At 41.1% G+C, this 26,321-nt stretch overlaps 3 protein-coding genes across 16 annotated transcripts; all 3 read right to left on the reverse strand.

Moving 5' to 3' along the window:
• Window positions 1–1,043: 1,043 nt before the first annotated feature.
• p2rx4a (purinergic receptor P2X, ligand-gated ion channel, 4a) lies at window positions 1,044–9,240 on the reverse strand. Of its 3 annotated transcripts, none has more exons than XM_049019766.1 (12): window positions 8,913–9,240; window positions 7,608–7,779; window positions 6,803–6,874; window positions 6,483–6,555; window positions 4,577–4,673; window positions 4,102–4,182; window positions 3,282–3,423; window positions 3,028–3,164; window positions 2,298–2,388; window positions 2,074–2,139; window positions 1,516–1,611; window positions 1,044–1,412 (listed from the first exon to the last, which is right to left on the reverse strand). In XM_049019766.1, exons 1-12 carry the CDS (start codon window positions 8,996–8,998, stop codon window positions 1,392–1,394), a joined length of 1,134 nt encoding a protein of 377 aa, XP_048875723.1. In that variant the 5' UTR covers window positions 8,999–9,240; the 3' UTR covers window positions 1,044–1,391. The 3 variants fall into 3 exon arrangements, with proteins under 3 accessions (XP_048875723.1, XP_048875721.1, XP_048875722.1); XM_049019764.1 differs by lacking the exon at window positions 8,913–9,240 and adding an exon at window positions 8,479–8,887; XM_049019765.1 differs by lacking the exon at window positions 8,913–9,240 and adding an exon at window positions 8,479–8,885 and having other exon boundaries at window positions 7,632–7,779.
• Window positions 9,241–10,275: 1,035 nt separating this feature from the next.
• Window positions 10,276–25,059, reverse strand: gstt1b (glutathione S-transferase theta 1b). 11 transcript variants are annotated; one of them, XM_049019636.1, is made up of 7 exons: window positions 24,902–25,059; window positions 24,465–24,552; window positions 24,221–24,371; window positions 23,827–23,988; window positions 23,217–23,345; window positions 18,978–19,058; window positions 10,276–10,971 (listed from the first exon to the last, which is right to left on the reverse strand). In XM_049019636.1, the coding sequence occupies exons 1-6, from the start codon at window positions 25,011–25,013 to the stop codon at window positions 18,990–18,992; spliced, it is 711 nt and encodes a 236-aa protein (XP_048875593.1). In that variant the 5' UTR covers window positions 25,014–25,059; the 3' UTR covers window positions 10,276–10,971; window positions 18,978–18,989. The 11 variants fall into 11 exon arrangements, with proteins under 11 accessions (XP_048875593.1, XP_048875586.1, XP_048875584.1 ...); XM_049019629.1 differs by lacking the exons at window positions 23,217–23,345; window positions 23,827–23,988; window positions 24,221–24,371; window positions 24,465–24,552; window positions 24,902–25,059 and adding exons at window positions 19,669–19,845; window positions 20,075–20,225; window positions 20,319–20,406; window positions 21,973–22,159 and having other exon boundaries at window positions 18,978–19,187; XM_049019635.1 differs by lacking the exon at window positions 10,276–10,971 and having other exon boundaries at window positions 18,098–19,058; window positions 24,902–25,058.
• ddt (D-dopachrome tautomerase) lies at window positions 14,862–17,166 on the reverse strand. Of its 2 annotated transcripts, none has more exons than XM_049019639.1 (3): window positions 16,882–17,162; window positions 16,248–16,423; window positions 14,862–15,029 (listed from the first exon to the last, which is right to left on the reverse strand). In XM_049019639.1, exons 1-3 carry the CDS (start codon window positions 16,987–16,989, stop codon window positions 14,957–14,959), a joined length of 357 nt encoding a protein of 118 aa, XP_048875596.1. In that variant the 5' UTR covers window positions 16,990–17,162; the 3' UTR covers window positions 14,862–14,956. The 2 variants fall into 2 exon arrangements, with proteins under 2 accessions (XP_048875596.1, XP_048875597.1); XM_049019640.1 differs by lacking the exon at window positions 14,862–15,029 and adding an exon at window positions 15,655–15,796 and having other exon boundaries at window positions 16,882–17,166.
• Window positions 25,060–26,321: the final 1,262 nt, after the last annotated feature.

The following is a 26,321-nucleotide window of genomic DNA, read 5'->3' on the forward strand; positions in this document are numbered from 1 at the left end:
AATGGTGCAAATTCTCGACCCTGTCAGCCTGTTTATTATCGTTGTTACCTGATAACTGAGTTGCTCTGGTGAAAGTTCACTTAGGACTGTAAATTGTGCCATATTTTGATTGCTTCATTGCTGACCTTTATAATAAACCTGTACAATGTAATAGTGAATTTAACTATACCAGGATTAAACCTAGAAATAACATTTAAACACTAATAGTGGTATGAAAACGGGGAGTGGGCAGTCACGTGGCGAACCTGTCAAAGGCTGTTTGTTTGGACTGGCATATGGCACGCTGGCCTCCACGTTTTAGACCAGTGCGCCGTTTGAAATGTCCCAAATTCTAAACTAGACCATGTCGTGCCAGAACATTGTTGAAATTGGCCTCTTGCATAAAAAGGTGGACTTCGTGTCATCAGAAATGTTAGTTCACACTAATTAAATTCTCTAGCCTCCAGATCTTTAGCAAGAGATTTTTGTTGTACTTGTCAGATGCCATTTTGTGTATATACACTATGTATGAGCAAGTAGGTTAAGGGCTTGACCTCTGACCTTTAAGCTCCCTCCGCGGCCTCACGCCAAATACCGCATCCCACAGCACGCAGGGCCTCGTTTGACCTTTGCTCGTTCTTCTCCGAGACTCCGCCCACTCCCACCTGAAGGGCTATGATCATGGTGACCTTCCTTCTCCGAAACTGTAGTGCACTGCTTTCCATAGTTAACCTAGTGTGCAAGCAAACAACTGCATGCCAACATATCGCCATACTTACAAACGCATGTTTTTTTTTTTCTCCTTTCCTGTGGTGAATGAAGGATTTGCCAATGATCTGATACTTCACTAATCTATACATATTGTATCTGGTTGATAATTTGAATAAAGTACAGTTGCCTTTAAGCAAATTGTGGGTGAGCTCTTTTCAGTTTCAATGCTTTGAATACATTGAACCCAATTTGTTTAACTGTAACATCACATCAATTCTGGAAAATGATTAATTATTGCCATTATTTGTACCAGGAGCCCAAATTGTAATGAACGGGGATGGTAAGAACTCATGTAATATTAAATCCCACTCCTTCTATACATTTAATTAAATGCATAAATTAAACACTGAATTGCAATAGGTGAGATCAGCCTTACACACACACACATATCTGTTAACATTGGTATCAAAATCTAAACACAGACATCACTATAGCATACTGTCATTTGACTACATGATTTGTTTCATTAACATATGCAGATAACATTGATACAAGTTAACCTGATTTAAACAGTATTATGTTAAAATATTACAGTTCGTGGGCTACTGAATCCGAGTTGCAGTTCGTGCACCAAAATGCTGAATCGGCGCCTTCATTTGCTCTTATCGTCCATCTGCCATGTCCGTCTCCAGCAGTGTTCCTTAGGGAGTTTCTTCAGAAAGCTGATGAAAGATGTGGGAGGTTCTGATCAGGACACTTTCAATGAAAGGAACATCCGACCGGAATCTAAATGTCAGCATACTAACTAAGCTGGAGGCTACTCACCAACTCAAAATCATCCACGTATGAGTATTTATGCTCCTTGTATATGTTCTTCTTCTTCATGAAAGTCAATACTATCCAATCACATACAACCGTAACCTTTAAATAAACAGTTATTAGCTTCATGCTAGAATCATGTGGTGACTGAACACTGACATATTTACCATCTCATGGCAGAAGGCAAGTTTAATTCCTGCCCCTAATCAAAATCTAGCTCTTACACACCGCTCTGGTAGAAACTGCATTACTTGGTTAAACGTTTCATCATAATGAAATGAAATAATATTTATTTGCCGTTTGTACAAGTAAAGGTATACAGACATAGGGGAGAGTGAAGCTTGGGTTGAGAGTTCCCCGGTCAGCGCTTTATTGAGCACCCCCTGGGGCATTTTTCGGGGGGGGGGGTAAGGGCCTTACTGAAGGCCTCGATGGCAATGTGACTTTTCTGCTGAGCTAGAGATTAAAACTGACAACCTTCCGGCACAGACACCAAACCACTGAGCGGTACACCACCCCGATATTAAGGTCATGTCCTCACATGCTGTTTAAAAAGGCACCTACCAGACCCAGGAGGGCAAGTCCTGCACCAACATTTAGCAGCATCGGTACAACGTTGAACTTGCCTGCCTGCAGCAAAGAAACACCAGTCACCAGCAAATGATGTAAAATTAACTTCTCATTGGGTTTTTACAGGTGTGCCGTCACCTCAGATCAAGGGTTACAAAGCAGCACCATCCACTCCTTCACCGCCAGGCCATCTTTCCTGTACCTGAGAGTGGACCCACCTTGCCAAATACCATGACGTCGAACCGAATGCCAAACGCTTTGATTAATGTCCTGGTTTCAACTTCACCGTCCCTGTAATACTTTGCAAATCTGTCAAGCAAGTGAGAATGGTTACTGTAATATCCTCAGACCAAAAAAATGCCTCTACCTTCATGTTACATACTCAGCATCCCATTTCATGTAGGGAAAATCACTGTTTCAGTTCCTTTTATATAGGGAAGACTAAAACTACTGAAACAAAAGGCTATATATTTGACTTACTTAGAAACGGGGATGATTCCTCTTGGAGGTTGAAATCCTAATCTTACATCAAAAATTATAATGCAAACTCCAAAGCTCATTTTATATTTCAGTAGTCATGGAAACCCAGTAGGTCAGTGATGAGTCTACAAGCTCAGTGATGTGTCTACAAGCTCAGTGATGTGTCTACAAGCTCAGTGATGTGTCTACAAGCTCAGTGATGTGTCTACAAGCTCAGTGATGTGTCTACAAGCTCAGTGATGTGTCTACAAGCTCAGTGATGTGTCTACAGAATGTCTTCTGGGGCCTCGTCAATATTAATGTATGGATAGTACTTTGCTTCTTAAGGTCAGCAATGTCTAACAGTTCAAAGCAAGCACTACCAAATGAATAAATTACCAGTGTAATTTTTCCCATCATTCAACACTCCAGCTGACCCTATACATATATTGACGACACGGGCATAAGTCACCCATACATCCTACATACCGGAAGCTGTACCCAGGTGCCACAGTGTTCTCCGGGTCCTTGTTGTCCAGGCGTCGGAAGGTGTATTTAGGAACGCACCAGCTCTCTGGCATGTCCAGGTCACAGTCCCACCTAATCTGGATGCCCATCACCCCGCCCTGTGTGGAGAGACCAAAGATATGCTACAAGGAATCTTGTCTGGTCTCAAGCGACACTAGACTGGTTCAGCAATACAATATCAGATAACAACCAAAAAGCAAACTGTCGAAACTGACATTTACAGCCATGTCCTGAAAATCTTCCTGGGCCTCGGAGACAATGTCCCTGAGCCTGAAGATGGGGCAGTCCGGGTCGGTGGTGCGGCTGAACACACAGTTTGTCAGGTAGGTGCTGTTGACATGGGGCAGGATGTTCCTTCTGCATGACAACGAAATGATGGAAATAAAAGGATGACACGATACGGGAGGTTCACGTGAAAGACACGTCTGTGGACTGCAGGAGGGGAACCCAGAGAAAACCCACACGCAGAACACGGAAACGCACAGAAGTACAAATAAATATAAAGTAGATGCTCAAAAGGAACACATGAGACTTATTATTATTAATAATAATTATTATTACTACTAGTAGTAGTCTTATTACTATTAGTTGGCGTACAACTCCAGGTCATCATTAACTAGTTACATTAACTAGTACCCCGATGAACTCCTGAGCCAGAAGACGGACCCCAAAAATTCTCCAAAAAATCAGTGTCCTTACTACCAGACAAATACGATATACAGCCTCTCCCAGGGTTACGATGGGGTTACGTTCCAATGAACCTATCGTAAGGCGAAAGTTCATTTTAATACAGTAAACCTAACCTAACAAACACCATAGCCTAGCCTAGCTTAATCTCTCATGTAATGTACTGAATAATGTACTGAAAGTGAAAAACCATCTACCCATCATAAAGCTGAAGTATCGTAATATGGACCATCGTAACCAGGAGAGTATCTGTATTGCTAAAGAGCCACATGTTTAAAAAAAAAAACAAAAACTGTATCATCAGTTTTTTTAAGGTAGGAAAACCAATAAAAAGCACCTACAACTCACCTGCTAAAGTTGAATTTGGGATATCGGATGTGATTTTTAATCAGAACGGTGAAGTTTTCAGCTGCTACCAAGATTGGCGGTCTATGAGAATTGGGCCGGCAGTGTGTGGGGGGGGGGGGGGGGGCAGACACAAGTTTAAAACCAAACAACCTATGTTATGTACTATGATATGAAGCAAGTTTTACATACACAGACTCTACTCAATAGCACTGGGTTAACTAGTTTAACAGCTTAATCCTGGTTTTTGCAATCACATGTACTACAACGGTGGATATGAATTCCCATGGTAATATACCTTGCTTAATAGTGAACTACAGTTCGTAGTATGCAAAAGTAGGAAGCAAGCTTCAAGAAGCCTTGCTAAGCCAGTACACTCACTCCATAACACTCTCTTCAGGTAATCTGGATTCATGCAAAGAATGTTACCATAACCTGAAAAAGCCACCGTGTGCCAGTCACAATGGTCATTACTCACTCTGGTGGGTCTGCATCCTCTTCCAACGGACACCAGGCCAAAACCTCACAGGTCTTGGCTGAGGCCGAGTAGTTCACACACCTGCCCGTCTGCACACCTGCAGAGGTCGTTTGAATGGTCATCACCAATAGACACAGGTCTCCTCTTCTTCATGTCCCTCACACTCTTCATTTGCCATGGACTGTATGCACCATGCACTCTGGATTCCCCGACATACACTAATTACATGCTGCCTCTGAATTTCATTTCTTGCCCTTATACATTTTCAACTTGTGTTCATAGTCAGTGCCCATCAGAAGTACACCCCACGGAGGATTATTGGCGATGACATGACCAACACATTCACCTAACCTTCAGCCCATTCCCAGTAGTGTGTTGCTGAAGATCCACTGCGAGGCTGATCCACTGACAAACTGGAAATCCACTGTGGGATGTTTGATCCATCCAAGACTTTTATTCGGAAATTGCACGGCATTGCCGGAAGTGACATCACTCACTTCTGTTTAGAAGAAGTATGGCTTTTGATTGCTATGTTTAGACGTAGGGGGATGGTTTTGTTAGCTATTGTATGGCTGCTACAAAATACACTTTGTTGTTACTGCTTCTGGTTAATAGTTTAATTCATTGGCATCTGCACATTGCTCTGATCTACTAAACAACAAACAAACAAATTTATTTTTATATAGCGCATTATCACAACTCCCTAGAAGGAAGAAACCTTGGGAGGGACCAGACTCAAAGGGGGAGCCCATCCTCCAGGGGCCGGCAGGGATAGTCAAACAGTGTTATCATACCACTTACATATATAGAGAACGTTAGCCTAAATCCAACTACTAATTGTTTTGCTGTTTTTTGCATTCAATAAATGTCCCCCACTCAAAAGACCATAATTGTATACTCAATCGTTTTCACAGTGTTTTGTGTCCGATTTTGACCAACAGATGCACAGGTCGATTTGGATAAGAAAGACTTGAACAAGACGGACATCGGAGTAGCGCCTGTCTATCTCAACCCTTTCCAATAATGTTTAGCATCATCTCAGAGAAATACAAGTTACATATTACACAGCAGAAGCACAATCTACATAGAAAGACATACCTTCCATTAAACAATCATTCCTTAACGGTACAACGTTATTTAAAACTCAAGAGGGTGTAGTTTTCCCACATATTCAATACAATTAACAATAACTGTAAAAATTAACTTTTTAAATAGTGCACATTATCAGTTGAAATGTAAAAAAAATCTGCCGCATTGAATAAACAATAAATCCAGAGGCATGACAGTGGCCTTCCGGTCTGTCAGTGGATCTGACTCACAGTGAATCAGCAGCCAGACGCTTATTCTGCTTATTCAGCACATTTGGGGGGGGGGGGGGGGAATAAATAGGAAGTTCAAGGCTACACAGCCAGTTAGCACAGATCATTTGTGAGCAGTTCTCTAGCAGTGCTGGAGTGAACTTTCAGGAAAATACCTTTAGTGTAATCAACAGAAAGTCTAGTCTGTCATACTGTAATCACTGTAAAAGGTGGATATTTAATTAGCCTGTTCACTCCTTATGTGGGGTTGGTCATTTGATGAAATATTTTTCCTTTACTGCCATTGCCATCATTTTGTTTGTGGCACTGATAAGTGCTAACTACTAAAACACAAGAAACCACAACTTGAGTGAAAATGTAGTTTATATGTTAAATGTATTTTCATTTATCTTATTGTTCAGTTCTCCATGGAATGCATCTTGTTGCTGGAACATCTAAAGTTCCCCTCACAGGATGAATTAAGTCTCTATCTTAGGGCTTTCTCGTGTTCGTGACGGGCAAACATAAGATTGATAAATGTGTCCCAATGATGCCATGTTTTTAAGCTGAAAACAGCCCCAGCACCGGTATCCTTGGGGAGGCCTCACCATTCCCGCGTGTGTCGCTGAACCCCGCCATGCAGTCGCTATCTGATGAGCAATTAGCTGTCGCACTTGGAATCTGAATAACAGACAATACGGGCAAACTTCACGCTCACCATAAACGAGACTCTAAGAATGCGCTTTTTGGTTGTTTTTTTAAAAGCCATGTTTTCTGCCTCTGGAAAGACAGAGAATGGATAGAGTAAAAGAAGAAATACCGTAGATGCACCTAAAACCTGCTCACTGGGCTGCTTATTGGGTGGAGGCAGGGCACAGGTGGAGGCAGGGCACAGGTGGAGGCAGGGCTATCTATCCAAACTGCTTACCTCAGGGCAGTGACTCTGATTTTGACCTGGGGTGATGATCATGTTGGTCATGACGAAGAAGGAACTCTCTTCCTATGAAAACAAGGGTGTGGGGGGGTGTGGGGAGGAGCAAAGTTATTTTCTCAAGTTTTGAAAAAAAAAAATAATAATAATTAATTGTAATTAAGTGTTTCTCAAATCGGTCTTAGGGGACCCTTCCAGGACCCTCCCCCCAGCAGACTAGGTTTTCACTTTCCCAGCCCCCAGTATGGAGGTCATAGGGAGCAAAAATGTGCACTGCGTTGCAGGGATCTGTTGCGGAGCAAAAGCGCGGGCCGTCTGGGAATCCCCGAGGACCAGGTTAAGAAGCAGCGTATTAAGACAAAGTATGAAAATAAATCATAAACAGGGCGACATGGCTGAACGTGGTGAAGGATGCAATGATTCAGATACAGCTGGTCTGAGCCGTGCAGCCTCTCACGGCGATCCACTTCCGCTGGAACACCCCCCAGGGCCCATTTTTTCAGGGAACTTTGGCTCGACCTTCATTCCAAGTTTCAATTCAAGCAATGGCAACATTTTTCATTTAAATTATCATCAATATTACTAGAAATTATGACACTATAGTCTATAGCTTCAGACCGGACAGTGCGGAATCATTCTCTGCTGACTGGTGTATTGAGCTGATGGCCTGAAAGTGGTTAACTTACAGCTGCTAGTCGCACAGATTTACACCGCCAGTGACCCCCACCTCAGACGGCAAAGTCTAGACACCAGGAGTGAGTGCTGGGCTCGGGCTGGGGGTACAATATGGTGGATATTCTACCTCCTTCTCGGGCTTAGTTGGTACCTGAGGGGGGATGACGTAGTCAGCCACGTCCCACACTCGCAGACCCATTGCTGTAGCGTTTGTCACTGCAATGCCCTTGACCTTGGTGGTGACAGAGCTCAAAACAGTGTCAGTCTCCTGGTAGCCTTTCTTCAGCACACATACATACCTGTGCAAATGACACAGTGTGGGAAAGGGGTAAAGTTACAGTCTGAAAACATTCACCCTATACTAAAAAGAAGGAGGTTGGTTTCCAAGCAGGTGGTAGTCGTCAGAGACCAAATTTCCCGCCCACCATGACGCTCGCAGTCTAGGTTACACGGCCGCCAGCTCACATGCATCTGGCGTGACAATCACGCTTTAAGACTCTCACGCACAGGCAAAAGATATATATTATTCCATTATAAACCTAAAATAAGCTACATCTAAAGCGTTGGGAGTCGTTTGCAAGTCCTACCGTCTAGTTAGAAGGTAATATAACCCTTACATGCGTGTAAATACGAATGCCAGCTGACTAAAGTCGACAACCTTTATTTATCCGACAGATTTAAAAGGCTAAGCATTAAACACTCAACCGAATAGTAACCTGTAAGAATCGTTCCTCAGTACGCAGCAGAAAAGTCGGGTAATTAAGTGAATGACTGAGAGAACCTGGTTGCCAAAAAAAGAGAATTAACCAGCGACGTTTGGTTCCCCGATCTAATTTTAACCAAATGCTCAAACGTAAACGTCACGTATCCACACCTAAGAGTTTGTTTGCATTGTGCCACCTGAATGTAAATTTAAAATCGGATCAGATTTTTTTTATTGTAAAAATATGTCAGAATTTAGCTATAGATTGTGTTTTGTTTCGCCGGCACAAACCTACCCGATCACGTATCCAATGATTACAGCCTGAATAAATCGGTTGATCGCTCCTACTTTCCTGCTTCGGATCAGCAGTATTTTTGGTGTCGCGTACTCAAAAAAACACGTCCATATCCAAGTGTAACACCCCCCATCTTGGGACATGTCTGCCCACTATTTTCCAGTCGTTGTTACGTGCGTAGGGCCCAGTCTCGGAGGTAATTAACACATCTGATTGAACTTCCCCCTTTTCCCCTTCCGAATTGCCTCTGGAAGTCAGTCGATTTCCGCGTTTTACGAAACTTAACAGGGAACAGAACAACGCGAGTGAATCGGATGTGGTTTTAAGATAATCACACCAAATGATCAGAAGCATTATGAGGGGAGATCGAGTGAGTCCCGTCCAAGAATGGGAAGTAAAGGCTACAAACCGGATAATTTTAGCCTAAAGCATACCAGCGTTTCCGAATCGCAGTTTCTTCATTGCTGGTTCGACTCTGATCGCTGCTTCGGAAATCGGTGAAAATAATATCCCCGGGCATTACTTAGACAGCGGATGAATTTCGCATCCAGATCACTTTAATGTTTATCAGCGCAGCCTACCCCAGTTAACAGCATATTATTTGTTCTTGGAACGTTTACCGAACATAAGGATAACGGTATGGAAATGTTCAAAGTGTACAGTTTTCAATGATGTCCCCAGAACGTTACCCCGCTACTACAATTACCGCTACAACTAAGAATAATAATGTAGCAACAAATGAAATGCGTGGGAGAGCAAGGGCGTGGGGTCAAGGCTGTATATATAACAATATTTTCCAATATTAATTTTGTTAAAGGGATGTTAAAAGGATGACATGGATAGAACCGTTGTTTAAATGTAAACATGAAAATACCGTTGCATTACAGTAATGTTCTCTGCCAGCATGGAGAAGAGCTTCACATAATTAGCTGGGACAGTGTCACATTTTGCATTTGATAGATACTGCTTATATATAGTTAAAACTGCGTGGAAAGCACCTTTGCTGATATAAGGCATTGTATATGGGAGTGCAGTAGCTCCCAAACTCAGTTTAACGGGTTTCCAGTTCTTTCTAACCTCAGACACAGAGTACAAATTTGTTTAGTTAATCCACTTGTTAGTAAAATGAGGTAATGTCTGAGTAGCCTGAACACTCAAAGTTGAACAGGTACCTGATAACTCCAGGGCTAAGATCGATGCACAATAATATTTTGCATAATATAATATAAACCACTGGTGCTAAATTCAGCCACAAGCCTTGGTGCGCTTGTGGATTTTCATCCTAAGTGATGTACTGGAAAATATTCAGTTATCTAAAAGCCGGCTAATTTGACACTAAATGCTATATAATGAAAATGGGATAAGTCTATTGAATTATTGACTATATCGCTTTTGGGGAGTAAAGTTTGTCTCACGTGAATTTGTCCATTAACATTTCTTCATAAAATAGGAGTTATACAAAACATAGCCGAAAAAGCCATTTAGTTAAACCGGAGTTTTTAGTTTGCTGGACAAAATACTGCCATAAAAAAATCTTCTAAAGCACTTTGAATTCAAGGTTAATAGGGAGTTTACGTTTTAAGTTTGAGTCAACAATAGGAGACTGTGCAGTATTATCTCAAGTCAAAGTTCACTTCGTTTATAACGAGTTTCAGAAAACTGAGACCCATTAAAGTGTAACAGAACAGAGTGTATATAGTTATATGGTTTTAGATGCATTTTATCCACCACCTTAAAAATTCTGTAATATGCATACATTTAGATACATTTTAGTATTGAAACATACTTTAATACCCGTTACGAAATGCCACTTGTTTATTAGAAATTACATAATATCAGAAAAAAATACAAAATGGCTTCATAAAAGCAATTATGTTACTATTATTCAACAGCTGCAAATTCTCCTTCATTGAGTGGAAAAGCTACACATATCACAGTAGTTAAAGCATTGTGAACACAGGAAACATCTGGGTGAAATTTAATCTGCTCTGACCCCTTTTCTGGGGAACTTTTGGCCAGGGAAATTCCATGAAATCTTGGTATGAATAATGTGATTTACGACCTATTCTTTTAAAATGACAAACTCCCATATCACGCCATGTCACCGAACGCCAAATGTCTACATGCAAACACAAACTAGCTGATAGCCGATCATTTTAAACAAAAGCAAGATGACACATAGATTTTTAGGATGAAAGACAAAACTGCACTTATACTGCATAGACCTTGAAATTACCACCTAAAATGGCATCTCTCTGTCGAACCTTGTTATCCCTTCAAAGACTTATGACCAAAAAACAGGAGCTTTACGTCCATCTAATCTGTATGCTTATAATGCCAAATACAGAAACAAGTATTTACGCATACTTGGAGTAAATCATATACGTACAAGTCAGTATTGGCGTAATCAAATCAAATTTTGATACACATTTTGGCACCATTGCAGGTATTTGGTTGTGAGAGATAGATCAGTACAGCAGACTGTACAAGAACCTAGCAATGGACTCAAAGGAATAACTTTTTGATCTTGGGCTTGAATATTTCCTTCGCACTGGGGTCGGTGCTCTTTGCCACCTCCTCTACGTTAAAGATCATCTGGTGGGCTTCGTCGAACAGAGCCGGCCCGATCTCTGCCCGAACTCGGTCCTTCCAGGCTCTCAGTTTCGGTCTGACCTCGAACACGTTCACACCTACGCCCAGTGGCTAAGGCACAAAAGCACATAAGAGCAGCAGTGTCAGTGTTTCAGAGAGTGAGGGCTGAAACAAGCCGTCTGTTCTCACACAGAACTTTGATATACACTTAAATTACATTTATTTATTCACAGCCACTTATGCAAACTGACAAATGTGAGAGGGCAGGGTCAGGCAGTCCCTGGAGCAGTGGGGGGTTAGGAGCCCTGCTCATGGACCCAAAGGCCAAACCACTCTGTCAGTCATGGGACTTGAACTAGTGACACTCTGATCACAGGGTATTAGGTCCTAACCCACAGAGTCATATATCGCCCATGTGACCTGAAGTTAGCGGAAACTGCCTTCAAAGCCACATTTGCACGGCCTGGACTCAGCCACAGATTAATAATGTGGTACAGTTGGGATTGAGCCCAGGATCCAGGACACATTAACTGTATCACTGTTGCATCTCATAACATTTCATTTTAAACAAATTCAGTGTTATTTTCCCCACCTGCATGATTTCCACAATGGCCACCAAGTCTGCCAGTGAGATCTTCTGCCCAGCAATAAATGGCTTGTCCTGCAGGAACTTTTCTTCAAAGGCTGTGAGTGCTTCTTCCAGGTCCTCCATTGCAGAATCCATCTTTTCCTTAGGAACATCTATTCCAAATGCCTTGGGAATCATCAGCTAAAATACAGAATGTACCTTTTACCATTTCATTGCTTTGTATATTGCAAATCGGGTGACTTTAAAAAGGTACAAATTCATGAAATTTTATTTGTTCAAATACAGCCTCAATGCTATTTCCAATACCTACCTTCAGCCATAAGATCTTGCCGGCAATTCCTCGCATTCCACTGTGCTGCCATGACAGATACTCATCAACTCGAGCCCGGGTCTGCAGGTCTGCTGGGTACCAATGGTCTGGGGTCCCGTACTTTTCCGCCAGATAAGTTAAGATGGCAATGCTGCAAATCAGGTGTTGTTACCCAGTCAGAAGCTACATTTCCACTGTAAAAAAAAAAACTGTTCTACGGTTTATTTTTGTCATGCGCAAGTCTCACCTTTCTGACAAAGTAAAGTCTCCGTCTTTAATGACGGGCACTTTCCTGAAATAGTTAACCTTCCCGAATTCTTCTCCATATTGTTCCCCTGATGGAGAAGTGAAAATACAAGGTTAACCCGAAACACAGTGAAAAGGAAAGTTCACAGATATAAAGGAAATCAATCTAAAAATAAGTTCTATGTCTAGCTGATAAAGAAGTAATACTTGTATGTAGAAGTCTAAGATCTTAAGGTGACATTAAACACTGTTGTAATACCAAAGGGTATGCCTTTCTTAATTGCTTTCCTATCCGTTTCCTCATTCCTAGGCACCATTCATGCACATCACAACAATATGTGTTTGGAAGTCGTCCAGTTACTTCTGTAAAGGCAAAAAAAACCTACTGGGCAATATCGAGGATACGAACTGCGAAGCCATTTGTGTAACTTCATTTTCAGGTAGCGAGGTCTAAGCGTCGCCGATTTCATAACCGAATAGCAAACTTCAGCCAGCGATGTTTGCCGAGCTGCGGGTGCGCCGGTCATTAAGCTTTTTCTCAATTTTTTTTACATCCATCTTGCCAACATAAAAAATAATTCGCTCCAGAAAACTGAGAATCTTACGCCGAATACTCTGTTGTAGTATTTTGGAGATCAATATTATTTTAAACAAATCTGAGATTTAGCTACATTCTAAAGCAGCATCAATGTAGTTCAGATACTTCTGCTATGAAGCTTGTAGTGTCAGATTTTTGGCTCCAGGAAAGCATATTTTATTGGGTCCCCAACCCAGAAAAATCGGATTATGTTCCAACTGTTTTAGGGCCGCGGTCATTCAGGGGCCCTTGAACCCGTCCTACCCTCCCTCCGCTTTACGGTGCCCCTGCCCTGATGTACAGCTTTCATATATATGAGCTTTATTTTTTGTAGAATTACTATAGTAGCTTAGCCTATTACATTTTAAGCGACCCTTTATTTAGCCGAAATACTTTCCCGGCCGAGTTACGTTTAGCCACAAAAACTCTAACGGTACCTTTAAACAACAGGATCTTCTTGAATTCAAACGGGATGTTGTTCTTCTTCGCAAAAATATAGACAGAGCGGCATGGCTGGGAGAGCAGATCCAGGTAGATTTCCAGCGGCATTTTCACTCGCGTCCAGAAAACGCCACGCAAAAAAACTTCCACTTACTTCTCTCTACTTGCGCCCCTTCAGCACGCGCTTATAAGGATCGTCACCCGACGCCACGCCCCCCACCAGCGGAACGCCCTCGCTCCAAAAAAGTGTCTGACATCCTGCCTGTTGGCTTTCATTTGGAAGGGGGTGGTTTCGAATTTTGCCATTGCTATTCTGTAACATGCGGGCTTGTTCGAGAACTGAAAACTACGTTTGCGTGGTCATTTAAAACATATTTTTAATAAATTGCTATTTGTATTGAGAATGAGTGATGGAATTGCATTCTCACGGTCTTCTGGGTAACTATGATAGTCGGTAAAGATACTGATTACAGGACTAACTTTTGAATGCATTATCCTGACACACAGCACAGTTGCACTATGGCCCAATATCTGCTTGGTTATGGGTTTGAGTCCTGACTCTATGCTCCATTTCGTTTCAATTTCCTGTGGGGAATCTCCTTTTCTCCCATTGCCAGAGTCATGCAGTCTAGGGGTATCAGTGTTCTTGTTTTCCTCTGTGTGTGTATGCCTTGGAATGGGCATCTCCTGCCTGGTGCCTTGTGTTTCCTGGGACAGGCTGTAAGCTCGCCATGGCGATGCTCTGGTTCTAGAAAACCAGTGAAAAGCTGTATCACAACATAGCTAATGAATCATTTAACATGAAATGCATTGTGGTTGCTTAAGTTATGCAAATTTGTACCTCAATGCATCAACTGTTCTAAAGCTTAGCAATACAGGTTGCGAACCATCGAGGCTGAATTACAAATCCCTTACGATATCCGGTTCATTCTTTGCTTGGAGCTGACAATGCAAATTCAGCCCACTTTATAAAGTAAAAAGTCTTAAGCCAACAGATCATTTAACATTTCTACATATTTTAACTCATTTGATTACATTTTTATGTTCCTTAGCAAATCCCAAACAACTTACTTGTCTTTCTGCATCATAGAACTAGAAATGTCAAGTGAACTGCATAAATTCAATGGGTGGCACAGTAGGTGTGTGTGTGTTGTATTTGCATGTTTTCCCCCATATTGTGAAAGTTTCAAACTTGCCATCTTCTGGTACTAAACAACAGTTACTTCAGTTTCAGTACTGACATTTTAACATTCAAGCATCTTGCCCTGTTATGCTCATCATCCATGAACTGGAACATATTTTTCATGTGTTATTTTTCCTTTTAAATCTTGTGCCGCATTAAACATTTTTAATTTATAGTTAATAAATATATAGTTTAATATGTAGTTTAACTCATTCTCAAATTACATAACAAGGCCATAGACCGTGCAAATATAATAGTAAAGAACAGCACTCAAGCAAATTATCAGTACTATAATGTTAAAAAACCAGGAATCTGCTATTTGATGATATATATTATAAAATACCGTGTAAAGATCATATATTTCCTCACTGACTTGTGTGTTTAGTTCTCTGTGGGAAGCACATGTCCACAACTGTAGCATAATCAGCAGCCTTTGTACCAAAAACATCTTTAAAGCACCACCAGGGGGCGGTGGTGCGCTTTATTACTTGATCGGCAAAGGCTGGACTGGATTTCCGGTGGCAAACTGGCGCGTGCTGTCTACAGGAAAGTCATCACAGTTCCCTTCTTTCCCACTTGCCATGGCTCTAAAGGATAGAATCTGATCGCAATCCTGTCGGGAGAGGACGAAGACGATAGAAGATTAATTCTGATTGACGAGGCTACTACAGTCGAGTAAAGGGTCATTTCAGTTAAACAAAATTATCAAGTTTTGCGTTAACATTTTTTTATTTTAAATCAATTTGACGTATGCATTATACCTTCCAGAGCTCTGAAGTATTATTTTGTTTATTTAAAAAAATCAATTTCAGATGTAGTACCTTTTCAACACTGCAAGTAGAAAGAAGTGATAATTCAGAGTGTTTTGTTAAAACATTATAGCTATATCAGCTGTAGCTCTATTTAATGACATTTAATTCTTAAGGCTAAGCATGAGCCTTAACAAGCTTAAATTCATTTAATAAGCCTTAAATTCACTACACTTAAACACTTATTTATAAAACATTGACACTTCATCCCCTTCATGAGATAAAAACCCCAAATATGTACGAGTTTTTTTACTCAATTTTTGAGCCTCAATTTATGTTTTTTTCCCCAATTCACTGCGGAGAAAAGTACCGACAGACAGTAAAAGGTGGTCATTCAAATAGGTGCAGGAATTGCAAGGCTCTAATAAAAAGGGAAAAAAAAAAAAAAAAAAAAACACTGAAACTACACACTGATCTCACTCTCATACAATCTGCTTATTTTTTTTAAAAATAGCATAAAGTGTAAAGCGTTTTGAGAAACTTTTGGAGAATTTCTCCTTTGTCTTGCAAACTGAAATCCACATCCCTGGGCAAGTTTGCAGGCCACACTACTCCTGTTTATCGGCTCCTGCTAAAAGGGGAGATTCAAACCCAGAGATTCCATTTCGTTAGTGACTCTCTTTGAGCTTTACAATGTGCTATAACTGCGCTGTGTATATTAGATAGCAATAGTAAGAAATTCTTACAGCTCACAAGAAAACAGAGTTATTTTGTGTTTCCCACAATATAGCAAAGGTACTAAATCTAATACGGATTTTGTATTTCAAATGGTCAAAAAAAAATATATCATTTTGAGCTCTAGAAAGTATGTGCGATTCACTGGCAAAATGTCATCAAAAGCAAAAATAGTGACGCAAAGGCCATTTGTTCATTACAATGGAATGACACTAAAAGTGAATACAAAGCAACACACGAGCGCCATTGTGCCAAGTTACCATGAACCCTTAAACATAAAACCATGGTTAATGCCGATTTGCTATCACTGATAATTCAGGTTAAAGAGCAACTTTTACAACACAAACCTGTCTTCACTGAGTCCCAGCTCCTCTGTTAGGAACTTGAATATCTGGCCACTGTTCTCCTTGTTTTTCTCGGCTGTGTCTGTCACTCCGATGGCAGACACCTTGAGCAGGATGCACGGTGCACTGGATCCAGCCACCAGCATTGCCAGCCCAGGCTTAACTGACAAGTTCATCCTCTGTGACGAACCAAAGTTTGTTGACATATCATTAAACGATCATGCCATTACCAGTTTTGCACATGGCAAACCTTCATACTTATGATGCCAGCATATCGTTACCAGCTTATGGTTTACTAACCACAAAAGACATTCAAATGAGTTCAAAACACTACCGTCGTTTTCTCTTATTGTTGCTTACAAATAAAAAGTTGTTTATAATTGGTGCCATCAGTATGAAATGATCCTCTAGAGAACACAATGAACCGGACTGTGCTAAATCTACATTGCAAGCCCTCTTTAAATACCCAACTAAAATGAAATAGGTCAAAAATGTTACTTTATAAAATACAGCACAACGGGAGTTTTTCGGTAGGTTTTCACAACAGCACGACTTTGTTTGAAGGTCGATTATATCCTAATTTTGAAATGGACTGGCTTGTAAGACAGCTACATGCACGTTTCCAGCTAATACTTACATCCTCGGGTTTCCCAAGGACAGCAGCTGTAGTGGAGCACAGCTTTTTCAGAAACTCCTCGGGAAATTTACTCGCAGGTAAGTTGCTTTCTAAGTCAATGAACGGCATTATGACTTCGTAAATTCACTACACTTAAAAGTTTAACCTTCTACCTGCACTATGAACAGTGACCCTCCTGGATAGCTTGATCTGGGATCAGTTTCCTTGCCCAACCCCATTCTTAATTGTTTTTATAGGTTTTACTTAAACTGATCACGAATCAGTGGTTCTAGGCTCAGAAAGGCATTTACAAGTACGCGTTTGCAGTACAGGAAGTGATGTAACGCCGGCTCTGCTGATTGGCTGGGAGAGAAACGCCCATTACTTAAAAGGAACATGGATTTTTTTTCTTTTAAAAGCTTCTATTTCTATGTGCGCATTTGCCTTGATGATGCTTTCAGTATTTATGTATTTTTCATATCTACTTAAATGGTCCCGCCTTCCCAAAAGTCTAGTCCCTGGTGCGGGCGGTAGTGCCGGTATTTCTGACGAGTGCTACCCGCCACAGGACCCGGTGTACTAACGAGCTGAGCTCCCTGTCGAGACTTTCTGCGCTTGTACAGTTCCACCTTTTGGGGGTTAGGGCTATCGATTAGCACTACGGTAGCCTAACTCGACAAAGTAGCTCAACTCGACAGTCACCAGCCGGTCCAGCGAAGTTGTTTTTGTCAGTTTTGGTGTTTTACTTATGGCGCCTGGTAACAACAAGAAAACCAACTTAGTATTTTTTTTACATATTTGTGGCACATTCATAATTACAGCGTACATAGGTTATGCTTGAAGCAGGTTACCTGTTACGGCTGCATTTGATGTTCATGGCCTATATAACGTTAGATCCTGTATTTGACAGGGTAAGATCTGGCATACCTATAGCTATCTGGTTTGTTTAGCGGGTGATTGCTGTGGTGCTGCCAAGTGTCAACTCCATGAGTTTTTTAAATAATAAATAAAAATTGATGTTTCCGCACTCCTTTAAGGAAATATTTCCTGAATACTCTAAAAACAGTTCTTACTGTGCTCATATCTCTCTCTTACTTTTTTTCTTCAAATAAAAAAAGACCGTATTTTCTTTAGTGTCTTGTCTTTTCCAAATTCTTCAGAAGACAGCGGACTTCCACAGCTTACGTGCTGATATGTCATTTGTTACAACCCAACAGAATAAATTCATTTTCATACATCTCTTCTGTATTTGTTGTTTATTTTTATTGTTTTACATTTGTTTTTTTATTCTTTTATTTGTATTTCAGTGTATATTCACCGGATGATATCACTTAATGGTTCTGTGATAGTACTATTGTTTATTTTATTTTTTTTGCTTGCTTGCTTTTTTGAGTTTCTTTCCCTTTCCTTCTCTTCTCTCTCCTTTCCAACACTTTGATTACATCTTGTTCTATGTCCTTGACCCTTTCATTAAAAAAGTTTTATATATATATATATATATATATATATATATATATATATATATATATATATATATATATATAAAGAAATAGATGCACGCTCAAACAAAAATCTAAACTGGATTTCTAGGGCTAAAGACGATAAAACTACAGTTACATCGAAGGCCCCTAAACTTACCATCCAAAATGGCATCTCTTAGGCTAAGCTCACTAACCTTTCAGAGCTTTATGACTGAAAGACAGGATAGATATATGACCACCTCACGCTCAAATACTATTTCCTCATTCTAGTATAACCTTGCACTCTCTTAAATGTGTATAGATTTCTCTCAGTTCCACTGCTATATCATACTTCACATTCTATCTATTTATATTAGTACCTGTATATCCCCCTATATGCATGTGTGTATATATATATATATATATATTTATAAATAAACCCACCTTTATCTCCCAATGTCTGGCACCAACCACCAAAGCAAATTCCTTGTATGTGTGAACATACTTGGCAATAAACTCTATTCTGATTCTGATACAAAGTATTAAGTAATCAAATTAAATTTTGGCATAAGTCTTAGCACCGTTGCATGTTGATGCATAAACACAAACGGTATTTGGTTGTGAGAGATAGATCAGTACAGCAGACTGCACAAGAACCTAGCAAAGGACTCAAAGGAATAACTTTATGATCTTGGGCTTGAATATTTCCTTCGCACTGGGGTCGATCGTCTTTGCCACCTCCTCTACGTTAAAGATCATCTGGTGGGCTTCGTCGAACAGAACCGGCCCGATCTCTGCCCGAACTCGGTCCTTCCAGGCTCTCAGTTTCGGTCTGACCTCGAACACGTTCACACCTGCGCCCAGTGGCTAAGGCACAAAAGCACATAAGAGCAGCAGTGTCAGTGTTTCAGAGAGTGAGGGCTGAAACAAGCCGTCTGTTCTCACACAGAACTTTGATATACACTTAAATTACATTTATTTATTCACAGCCACTTATGCAAACTGACAAATGTGAGAGGGCAGGGTCAGGCAGTCCCTGGAGCAGTGGGGGGTTAGGAGCCCTGCTCATGGACCCAAAGGCCAAACCACTCTGTCAGTCATGGGACTTGAACTAGTGACACTCTGATCACAGGGTATTAGGTCCTAACCCACAGAGTCATATATCGCCCATGTGACCTGAAGTTAGTGGAAATTGCCTTTAAAGCCACATTTGCACGCCCTGGACTCAGCCACAGATTAATAATGTGGTACAATTGGGATTGAACCCAGGATCCAGGACACATTACCTGTATCAGTGTTGCATCTCATAACATTTCATTTTAAACAAATTCAGTGTTATTTGCCCCACCTGCATGATTTCCACAATGGCCACCAAGTCTGCCAGTGAGATCTTCTGCCCAGCAATAAATGGCTTGTCCTGCAGGAACTTTTCTTCGAAGGCTGTGAGTGTTTCTTCCAGGTCCTCCATTGCAGAATCCATCTTTTCCTTAGGAACATCTATTCCAAATGCCTTGGGAATCATCAGCTAAAATACAGAATTTACCATTTAGTATTTCGTTGTTTTGCATATTGCAAACGGGGTGACTTAAAAAGTAAAGATTAATGGAATTTAACAGTAAAGGTTTTGAACATTACTTTGCAAACATTGATGAGCATATGATCTGTAGGCTTATCACCAGTCTCCCTTTGCTTTAATCAAAGAACAGATTGTGACCAGTGAACCAGTCCCAAGACCATATACTGTAATAACCCACCTTAAGCCATAAGATCTTGGCGGCATGTTTGCGCATTCCACTGTGCTGCCATGACAGATACTCATCAACTCGAGCCCGGGTCTGCAGGTCTGCTGGGTACCAATGGTCTGGGGTCCCGTACTTTTCCGCCAGATAAGTTAAGATGGCAATGCTGCAAATCAGGTGTTGTTACCCGGTCAGAAGCCACATTTCCACTATTAAAAAATCTGTTCTACGGTTTATTTTTGTCATGCGCAAGTCTCACCTTTCTGACAAAGTAAAGTCTCCGTCTTTAATGACGGGCACTTTCCTGAAATAGTTAACCTTCCCGAATTCTTCTCCATATTGTTCCCCTGATGGAGAAGTGAAAATACAAGGTTAACCCGAATCACAGTGAAAAGGAAAGTTCACAGCTTGAAGAAAAAATCATTCTAAAAATAAGATTTCCACGTCTAAAATATAAAAAATAAGCAGTATTTGCTAAATCGACTAAACTTAAGGTTACTGGATGCCTGCATTGATGCATGTCAAATTGTCAACATATCACAGAAAAATATGTTTGGAAGTCAGCACTTACACAAAAACGTTCTGAGGGCAGAAGGAACGATGATTGGTTCAGAGAGATAACCAATTAGATTGTAAAGGAGGTGGGTCTAAGTAACTAGAGGAGGCGGGACCAACCAATTAGGTGTCTCCTCTAGTTGCTTTGGCCTACCTCCTGTACAAGACCTTGACAAAACATTTCTGGTGGAGTGTTGAAACTTGAACTTCTTCTTTGCCACCACCCACTCATACACTCTTCACTTGCCAATACAGGCATCTCCACAATGCTACAACACTCTTTTATATATATATATATATATATATATATATATATCTTTTTTTATTATTATTTATTTATTTTTTAACTTAATGCCCAACCACCACCCCCACCCCCTCTTCGGAGGACAACTTTATTTTTAATTGTAATTATTTTAATGTGCTGAACAACACATTAATACATACAGTGAAGCCACTCCAAACCAGTCCAACAACATTCTTCTATGAATTTCACGAGGTTTCGCACCCAACAAAAATCTGAAGACTTCTCGTTGCTTCTCTGCGGCTAATACAGTTATGGGCACAGAATTTGTATATGGTGCACTTGCGATTACGTACGCCATGCCATCTACTCAGCAATGCCAACACCTTCTCTAAGAACCTATCTACCTTGACATGGAGTATGAAATGCCTTGGATGTTTGTTTCATGAAATACTGACATTTTGCTGTTACTTCTTGATACACCCTCGTAAAAACTACTATATATTCCACATCTGTAGATTTTACACAAAGCAGCCTATCATTTTAAATTAATTCAAGACAGATTTAAGTAAAGTATTATAAATTACAGCGCATCACAATAAGGAAAACTGAGAGACAAGAAGATAAGCAGATCTTTTATTTTTACTTTGAAAAAGAGGTAAAACTTGCCGAGCTTGCCGGCGCAGATTGACGTAACGGATTTATATGCTCTGGAAAACGAAACCTCGACATACGGGCCAGATTTAATACATTTTGATAACTGAATCATGAGAGAAAAATCACTTCTGTGTGAAAAGAAATCATGAGACATATTTAACCCAGATTCGCGCAGCCCAACTCAGATACGCTGCAAGCAATAATATATTTTTTAATTGGGTGAGTTATGATAGTCTTGCAAAATATTTCGGAGTAAAAAGTAGTTGTATGTTTCAAAAATGCAGTTAAGTTAAACAGCAACAAATTAAAATACTTAAATATTGTAACGAAGAGTTTGCACATTGTCATCTTACGCGTCTGCCCAAAAGAAATACATCGCGTCAGTGACCCTTTTTATAGCCCAAATAATTTCGAAATATTAGCCCGACGTGACGTAGAGCCACAAAAACTCCAACAGTACCTTTAAACAGCAGAATCTTCTTGAATTCAAACGGGATATTGTTCTTCTTCGCAAAAATATAGACAGAGCGGCATGGCTGGGAGAGCAGATCCAGGTAGATTTCCAGCGGCATTTTTACCCGCGTCCAGAAAACGCCACGCAAAAAACTTCCACTTCTCTCTACTTGCGCCCCTTCGGCTCGCGCTTATAAGGATCGTCACCCGACGCCACGCCCCCCAAGCAGCGGAACGCGTTCGTCCCACAAAAGTGTCTGACATCCTGCCAGTTGCCTTTTATTTGGAAGGGGGTGGTTTTGATTTTTGCGATTGTTATTTTGTGACATGAGGGCTAGTTCTGGAACTCAAAACTACGTTTGCGTTTGCGTGGTCATTTTAATAAAACATTGACACTTCATCCCCTTCATGAGATAAACACCCCAAATACGTACAAGTTTTTTTATTTTATTTTTGAGCCTCAATTCATGTTTTTTCCAATTCACTGGGGAGAAAGTACCTACAGACAGTAAAAAGTGGTAATTCAATATATATATATATATATATATATATATATATATATATATATATATATATATATATATATATATATATATATATATATATATATATATATATATATATATATATATATATATATATATATATATATATATATATATATATATATATATATATATATATATATATATATATATATAGGGGGCGGCATGGTGGTGCAGTGGTTAGCACTGTTGCCTCACACCTCTGGGACCTGGGTTCGAGTCTTCGCCTGGGTCACATGTGTGCGGAGTTTGCATGTTCTTCCCATGTCGTCGTGGGGTTTCCTCCGGGTACTCTGGTTTCCCCCCACAGTCCAAAAACATGTTGAGGCTAATTGGAGTCGCTAAATTGCCCGTAGGTGTGCATGTGTGAGTGAATGGTGTGTGAGTGTGCCCTGCGATGGGCTGGCCCCCCATCCTGGGTTGTTCCCTGCCTCGTGCCCATTGCTTCCGGGATAGGCTCCGGACCCCCCGCGACCCAGTAGGATAAGCGGTTTGGAAAATGGATGGATGGATATATATATATATATATATAAACCCCACCTTTATCTCCAAATGTCTGGCACCAACCATCAAAGCAAATTCCTTATTGTGAGAGATAGATCAGTACAGCAGACTGTACAAGAACCTAGCAAAGGACTCAAAGCAAAGCCTTTTTCATCTTGGCCTTGATAATTTCCTTCGCACTGGGGTCGATCATCTTTGTCACCTCCTTTATGTTAAAGATTATCTGGTGGGCTTCGTCGAACAGAGCCGGCCCAATCTCTGCCCGAACTCGGTCCTTCCAGGCTCTCAGTTTCGGTCTGACCTCGAACACGTTCACACCTGCGCCCAGTGGCTAAGGCACAAAAGCACATAAGAGCAGCAGTGTCAGTGTTTCAGAGAGTGAGGGCTGAAACAAGCCGTATGTTCTCACACAGAACTTTGATATACACTTAAATTACATTTATTTATTCACAGCCACTTATGCAAACTGACAAATGTGAGAGGGCAGGGTCAGGCAGTCCCTGGAGCAGTGGGGGGTTAGGAGCCCTGCTCATGGACCCAAAGGCCAAACCGCTCTGTCAGTCATGGGACTTGAACTAGTGACACTCTGATCACAGGGTACTAGGTCCTAACCCACCGAGTCATATATCGCCCATGTGACTTGAAGTTAGTGGAAATTGCCTTTAAAGCCACATTTGCACGCCCTGGACTCAGCCACAGATTAATAATGTGGTACAATTGGGATTGAGCCCAGGATCCAGGACACATTACCTGTATCACTGTTGCATCTCATAACATTTCATTTTAAACAAATTCAGTGTTATTTTCCCCACCTGCATGATTTCCACAATGGCCACCAAGTCTGCCAGTGAGATCTTCTGCCCAGCAATAAATGGCTTGTCCTGCAGGAACTTTTCTTCGAAGGCTGTGAGTGTTTCTTCCAGGTCCTCCATTGCAGAATCCATCTTTTCCTTAGGAACATCTATTCCAAATGCCTTGGGAATCATCAGCAAAAATACAGAATTTACCATTTAGTATTTCGTTGTTTTGTATATTGCAAACGGGGTGACTTAAAAAGTTAAGATTAATGGAATTTAACAATAAAGGTTTTGAACATTACTTTGCAAACATTGATGAGCATATGATCTGTAGGGTTATCATTAGTCTCACTTTGCTTTAATCAAAGAACAGATTGTGACCAGTGAACCATATACTGTAATAACCCACCTTAAGCCATAAGATCTTGGCGGCATGTTTGCGCATTCCACTGTGCTGCCATGACAGATACTCATCAACTCGAGCCCGGGTCTGCAGGTCTGCTGGGTACCAATGGTCTGGGGTCCCGTACTTTTCCGCCAGATAAATTAAGATGGCAATGCTGCAAATCAGGTGTTGTTACCCAGTTAGAAGCTACATTTCCATTGTAAAAAAATCTGTTCTACGGCTTAATTTTGTCATGCGCCAGTCTTACCTTTCTGACACAGTAAAGTCTCCATCTTTAATGACGGGCACTTTCTTGAAATAGTTAACCTTCCCGAATTCTTCTCTGTATTGTTCTCCTGATGGAGAAGTGAAAATACAAAGTTTACCCGAAACACAGTGAAAAGGAAAGTTCACAGCTTGAAAAAAAAAATTAATCTAAAAATAAAATGTCCACATGCGGGAGATCAATTTTTATAATTGAATCATGAGAGAAAAATCAGTTCTGCGTTAAAAAAAATCATGAGACATATTTAACCCAGATTCGCGCAGCCCAACTCAGATGCGCTGCATGGAACAATATATTTTTCAGTTAGGTGAGTTATGACAGTCTTGCAAAATGTATCGGAGTAAAAAGTAGTTGTATGTTTCAAAAATGCAGTTAAGTTAAACAGCAGCAACTTAAAATACTAAAATGGTGAAACGAACCTTTAAACAGCAGGATCTTCTTGAATTCAAACGGGATGTTGTTCTTCTTCGCGAAAATATAGACAGAGCGGCATGGCTCGGAGACCAGGTCCAGGTAGATTTCCAGCGGCATTTTTAACCACCCCGCAAAAAACTTCCACTTACTTCTCTCTACTTGCGCCCCTTCGGCTCGCGCTTATAAGGATCGTCACCCGACGCCACGCCCTCCACCAGCGCTACGCGCTCGCTCCATAATAGTGTGACATCCTGCCAGTTGCCTTTTATTTGTAAGGGGGGTGCTTTCGATTTTTTTCCATTGTTATTTTGTGACATGGGGGCTTGTTCGAGAACTGAAAACTACGTTTGTGTGGTCATTTTAAATATATTTTTAATAAATTGCTATTTGTATTGAGAATGAGTGATGGAATTGCATTCTCACGGTCTTCTGGGTTAACTATGATAGTCGGTAAAGATACTGATTATAGGACTAACTTTTGAATACATTATCCTGACACACAGCACAGCTGCACTACGGCCTAATATCTGCTGGGTTGTGGGTTTGAGTCCTGACTCTATGCTCCATTTCGTTTCAATTTCCTGTGGGGAATCTCCTTTCCTCCCATTGCCAGAGTCATGCAGTCTAGGGGTATCAGTGTTCTTGTTTTCCTCTGTGTGTGTATGCCTTGGAATGGGCATCTCCTGCCTGGTGCCTTGTGTTTCCTGGGACAGGCTGTAAGCTCGCCATGGCGATGCTCTGGTTCTAGAAAACCAGTGAAAAGCTGTATCACAACATAGCTAATGAACCATTATAAAATGTGTTATGGACCATGGAATCCATCCATCATTTTCTGTAAGAATTTGTCCTATTCAGGGAATCAGGGGGCCCAGGGAAAAACTCAAGACAGGATACCAACCCATTGCTGGGCACACTCACACATGGTGGGGGGAGCAGGAGTCCCCAGAGGAAACCCCACTACAACACAAGGAGCCATGGCGGTGACCTGAACCCTGGTCCGGGAAGTGTGAGTTAGCACTGTGCCGCCATGCCGCCCTACTGGAGGCTCTGCATTACAAATCCATTGCATTCACCGTTCTTTGCTGAATTTGAACATGCAGATTGTCATGCAATGCTACTCCCCTAGACAAGTATAATGCGCTCAGTCGTCAAAAGTAAAACGTGCTTGACATGCAGGCGTGTTCCTAAAGATTTTGAACCATCTGAAAGCATATCATGTTTGGCACCGAACCCAGACCAATCCAATTATGTTCAAAATATTTTACAGCGGGGCGGCATGGTGGTGCAGTGGTTAGCACTGTCGCCTCACACCTCTGGGACCCGGGTTCGAGCCCCCGCCTGGGTCACATGTGTGCGGAGTTTGCATGTTCTCCCCGTGTCGTCGTGGGGTTTCCTCCGGGTACTCCGGTTTCCCCCCACAGTCCA

The sequence above is a fragment of the Brienomyrus brachyistius genome, chromosome 7 (assembly GCF_023856365.1).
Source record: "Brienomyrus brachyistius isolate T26 chromosome 7, BBRACH_0.4, whole genome shotgun sequence".
Lineage (NCBI taxonomy): Eukaryota > Metazoa > Chordata > Actinopteri > Osteoglossiformes > Mormyridae > Brienomyrus > Brienomyrus brachyistius.

What these genes read in the sequence shown, in the direction of transcription:
- p2rx4a (XM_049019764.1), bottom strand. Translation starts at nt 8,621, where the DNA reads ATGTCCCAAGATGGGGGGTGTTACACTTGGATATGGACGTGTTTTTTT. An exon ending in ATCATTGGATACGTGATCGG is followed by an intron (nt 7,780 to 8,478) that starts GTAGGTTTGTGC and finishes TCATTTGCACAG; the next exon opens with GTATGTATGTGTGCTGAAGA. An exon ending in TTCAGGACATGGCTGTAAAT is followed by an intron (nt 3,165 to 3,281) that starts GTCAGTTTCGAC and finishes CTCTCCACACAG; the next exon opens with GGCGGGGTGATGGGCATCCA.
- ddt (XM_049019639.1), bottom strand. Translation starts at nt 16,989, where the DNA reads ATGCCGTTCATTGACTTAGAAAGCAACTTACCTGCGAGTAAATTTCCC. An exon ending in TCCTTGGGAAACCCGAGGAT is followed by an intron (nt 16,424 to 16,881) that starts GTAAGTATTAGC and finishes GGTTCGTCACAG; the next exon opens with AGGATGAACTTGTCAGTTAA. An exon ending in CTGGGACTCAGTGAAGACAG is followed by an intron (nt 15,030 to 16,247) that starts GTTTGTGTTGTA and finishes CTCTCCCGACAG; the next exon opens with GATTGCGATCAGATTCTATC.
- gstt1b (XM_049019627.1), bottom strand. Translation starts at nt 25,013, where the DNA reads ATGCCGCTGGAAATCTACCTGGACCTGGTCTCCGAGCCATGCCGCTCT. An exon ending in GACTTTACTTTGTCAGAAAG is followed by an intron (nt 12,121 to 12,216) that starts GTGAGACTTGCG and finishes CCTGATTTGCAG; the next exon opens with CATTGCCATCTTAACTTATC. An exon ending in GCAAGATCTTATGGCTGAAG is followed by an intron (nt 11,840 to 11,969) that starts GTAGGTATTGGA and finishes TCTGTATTTTAG; the next exon opens with CTGATGATTCCCAAGGCATT.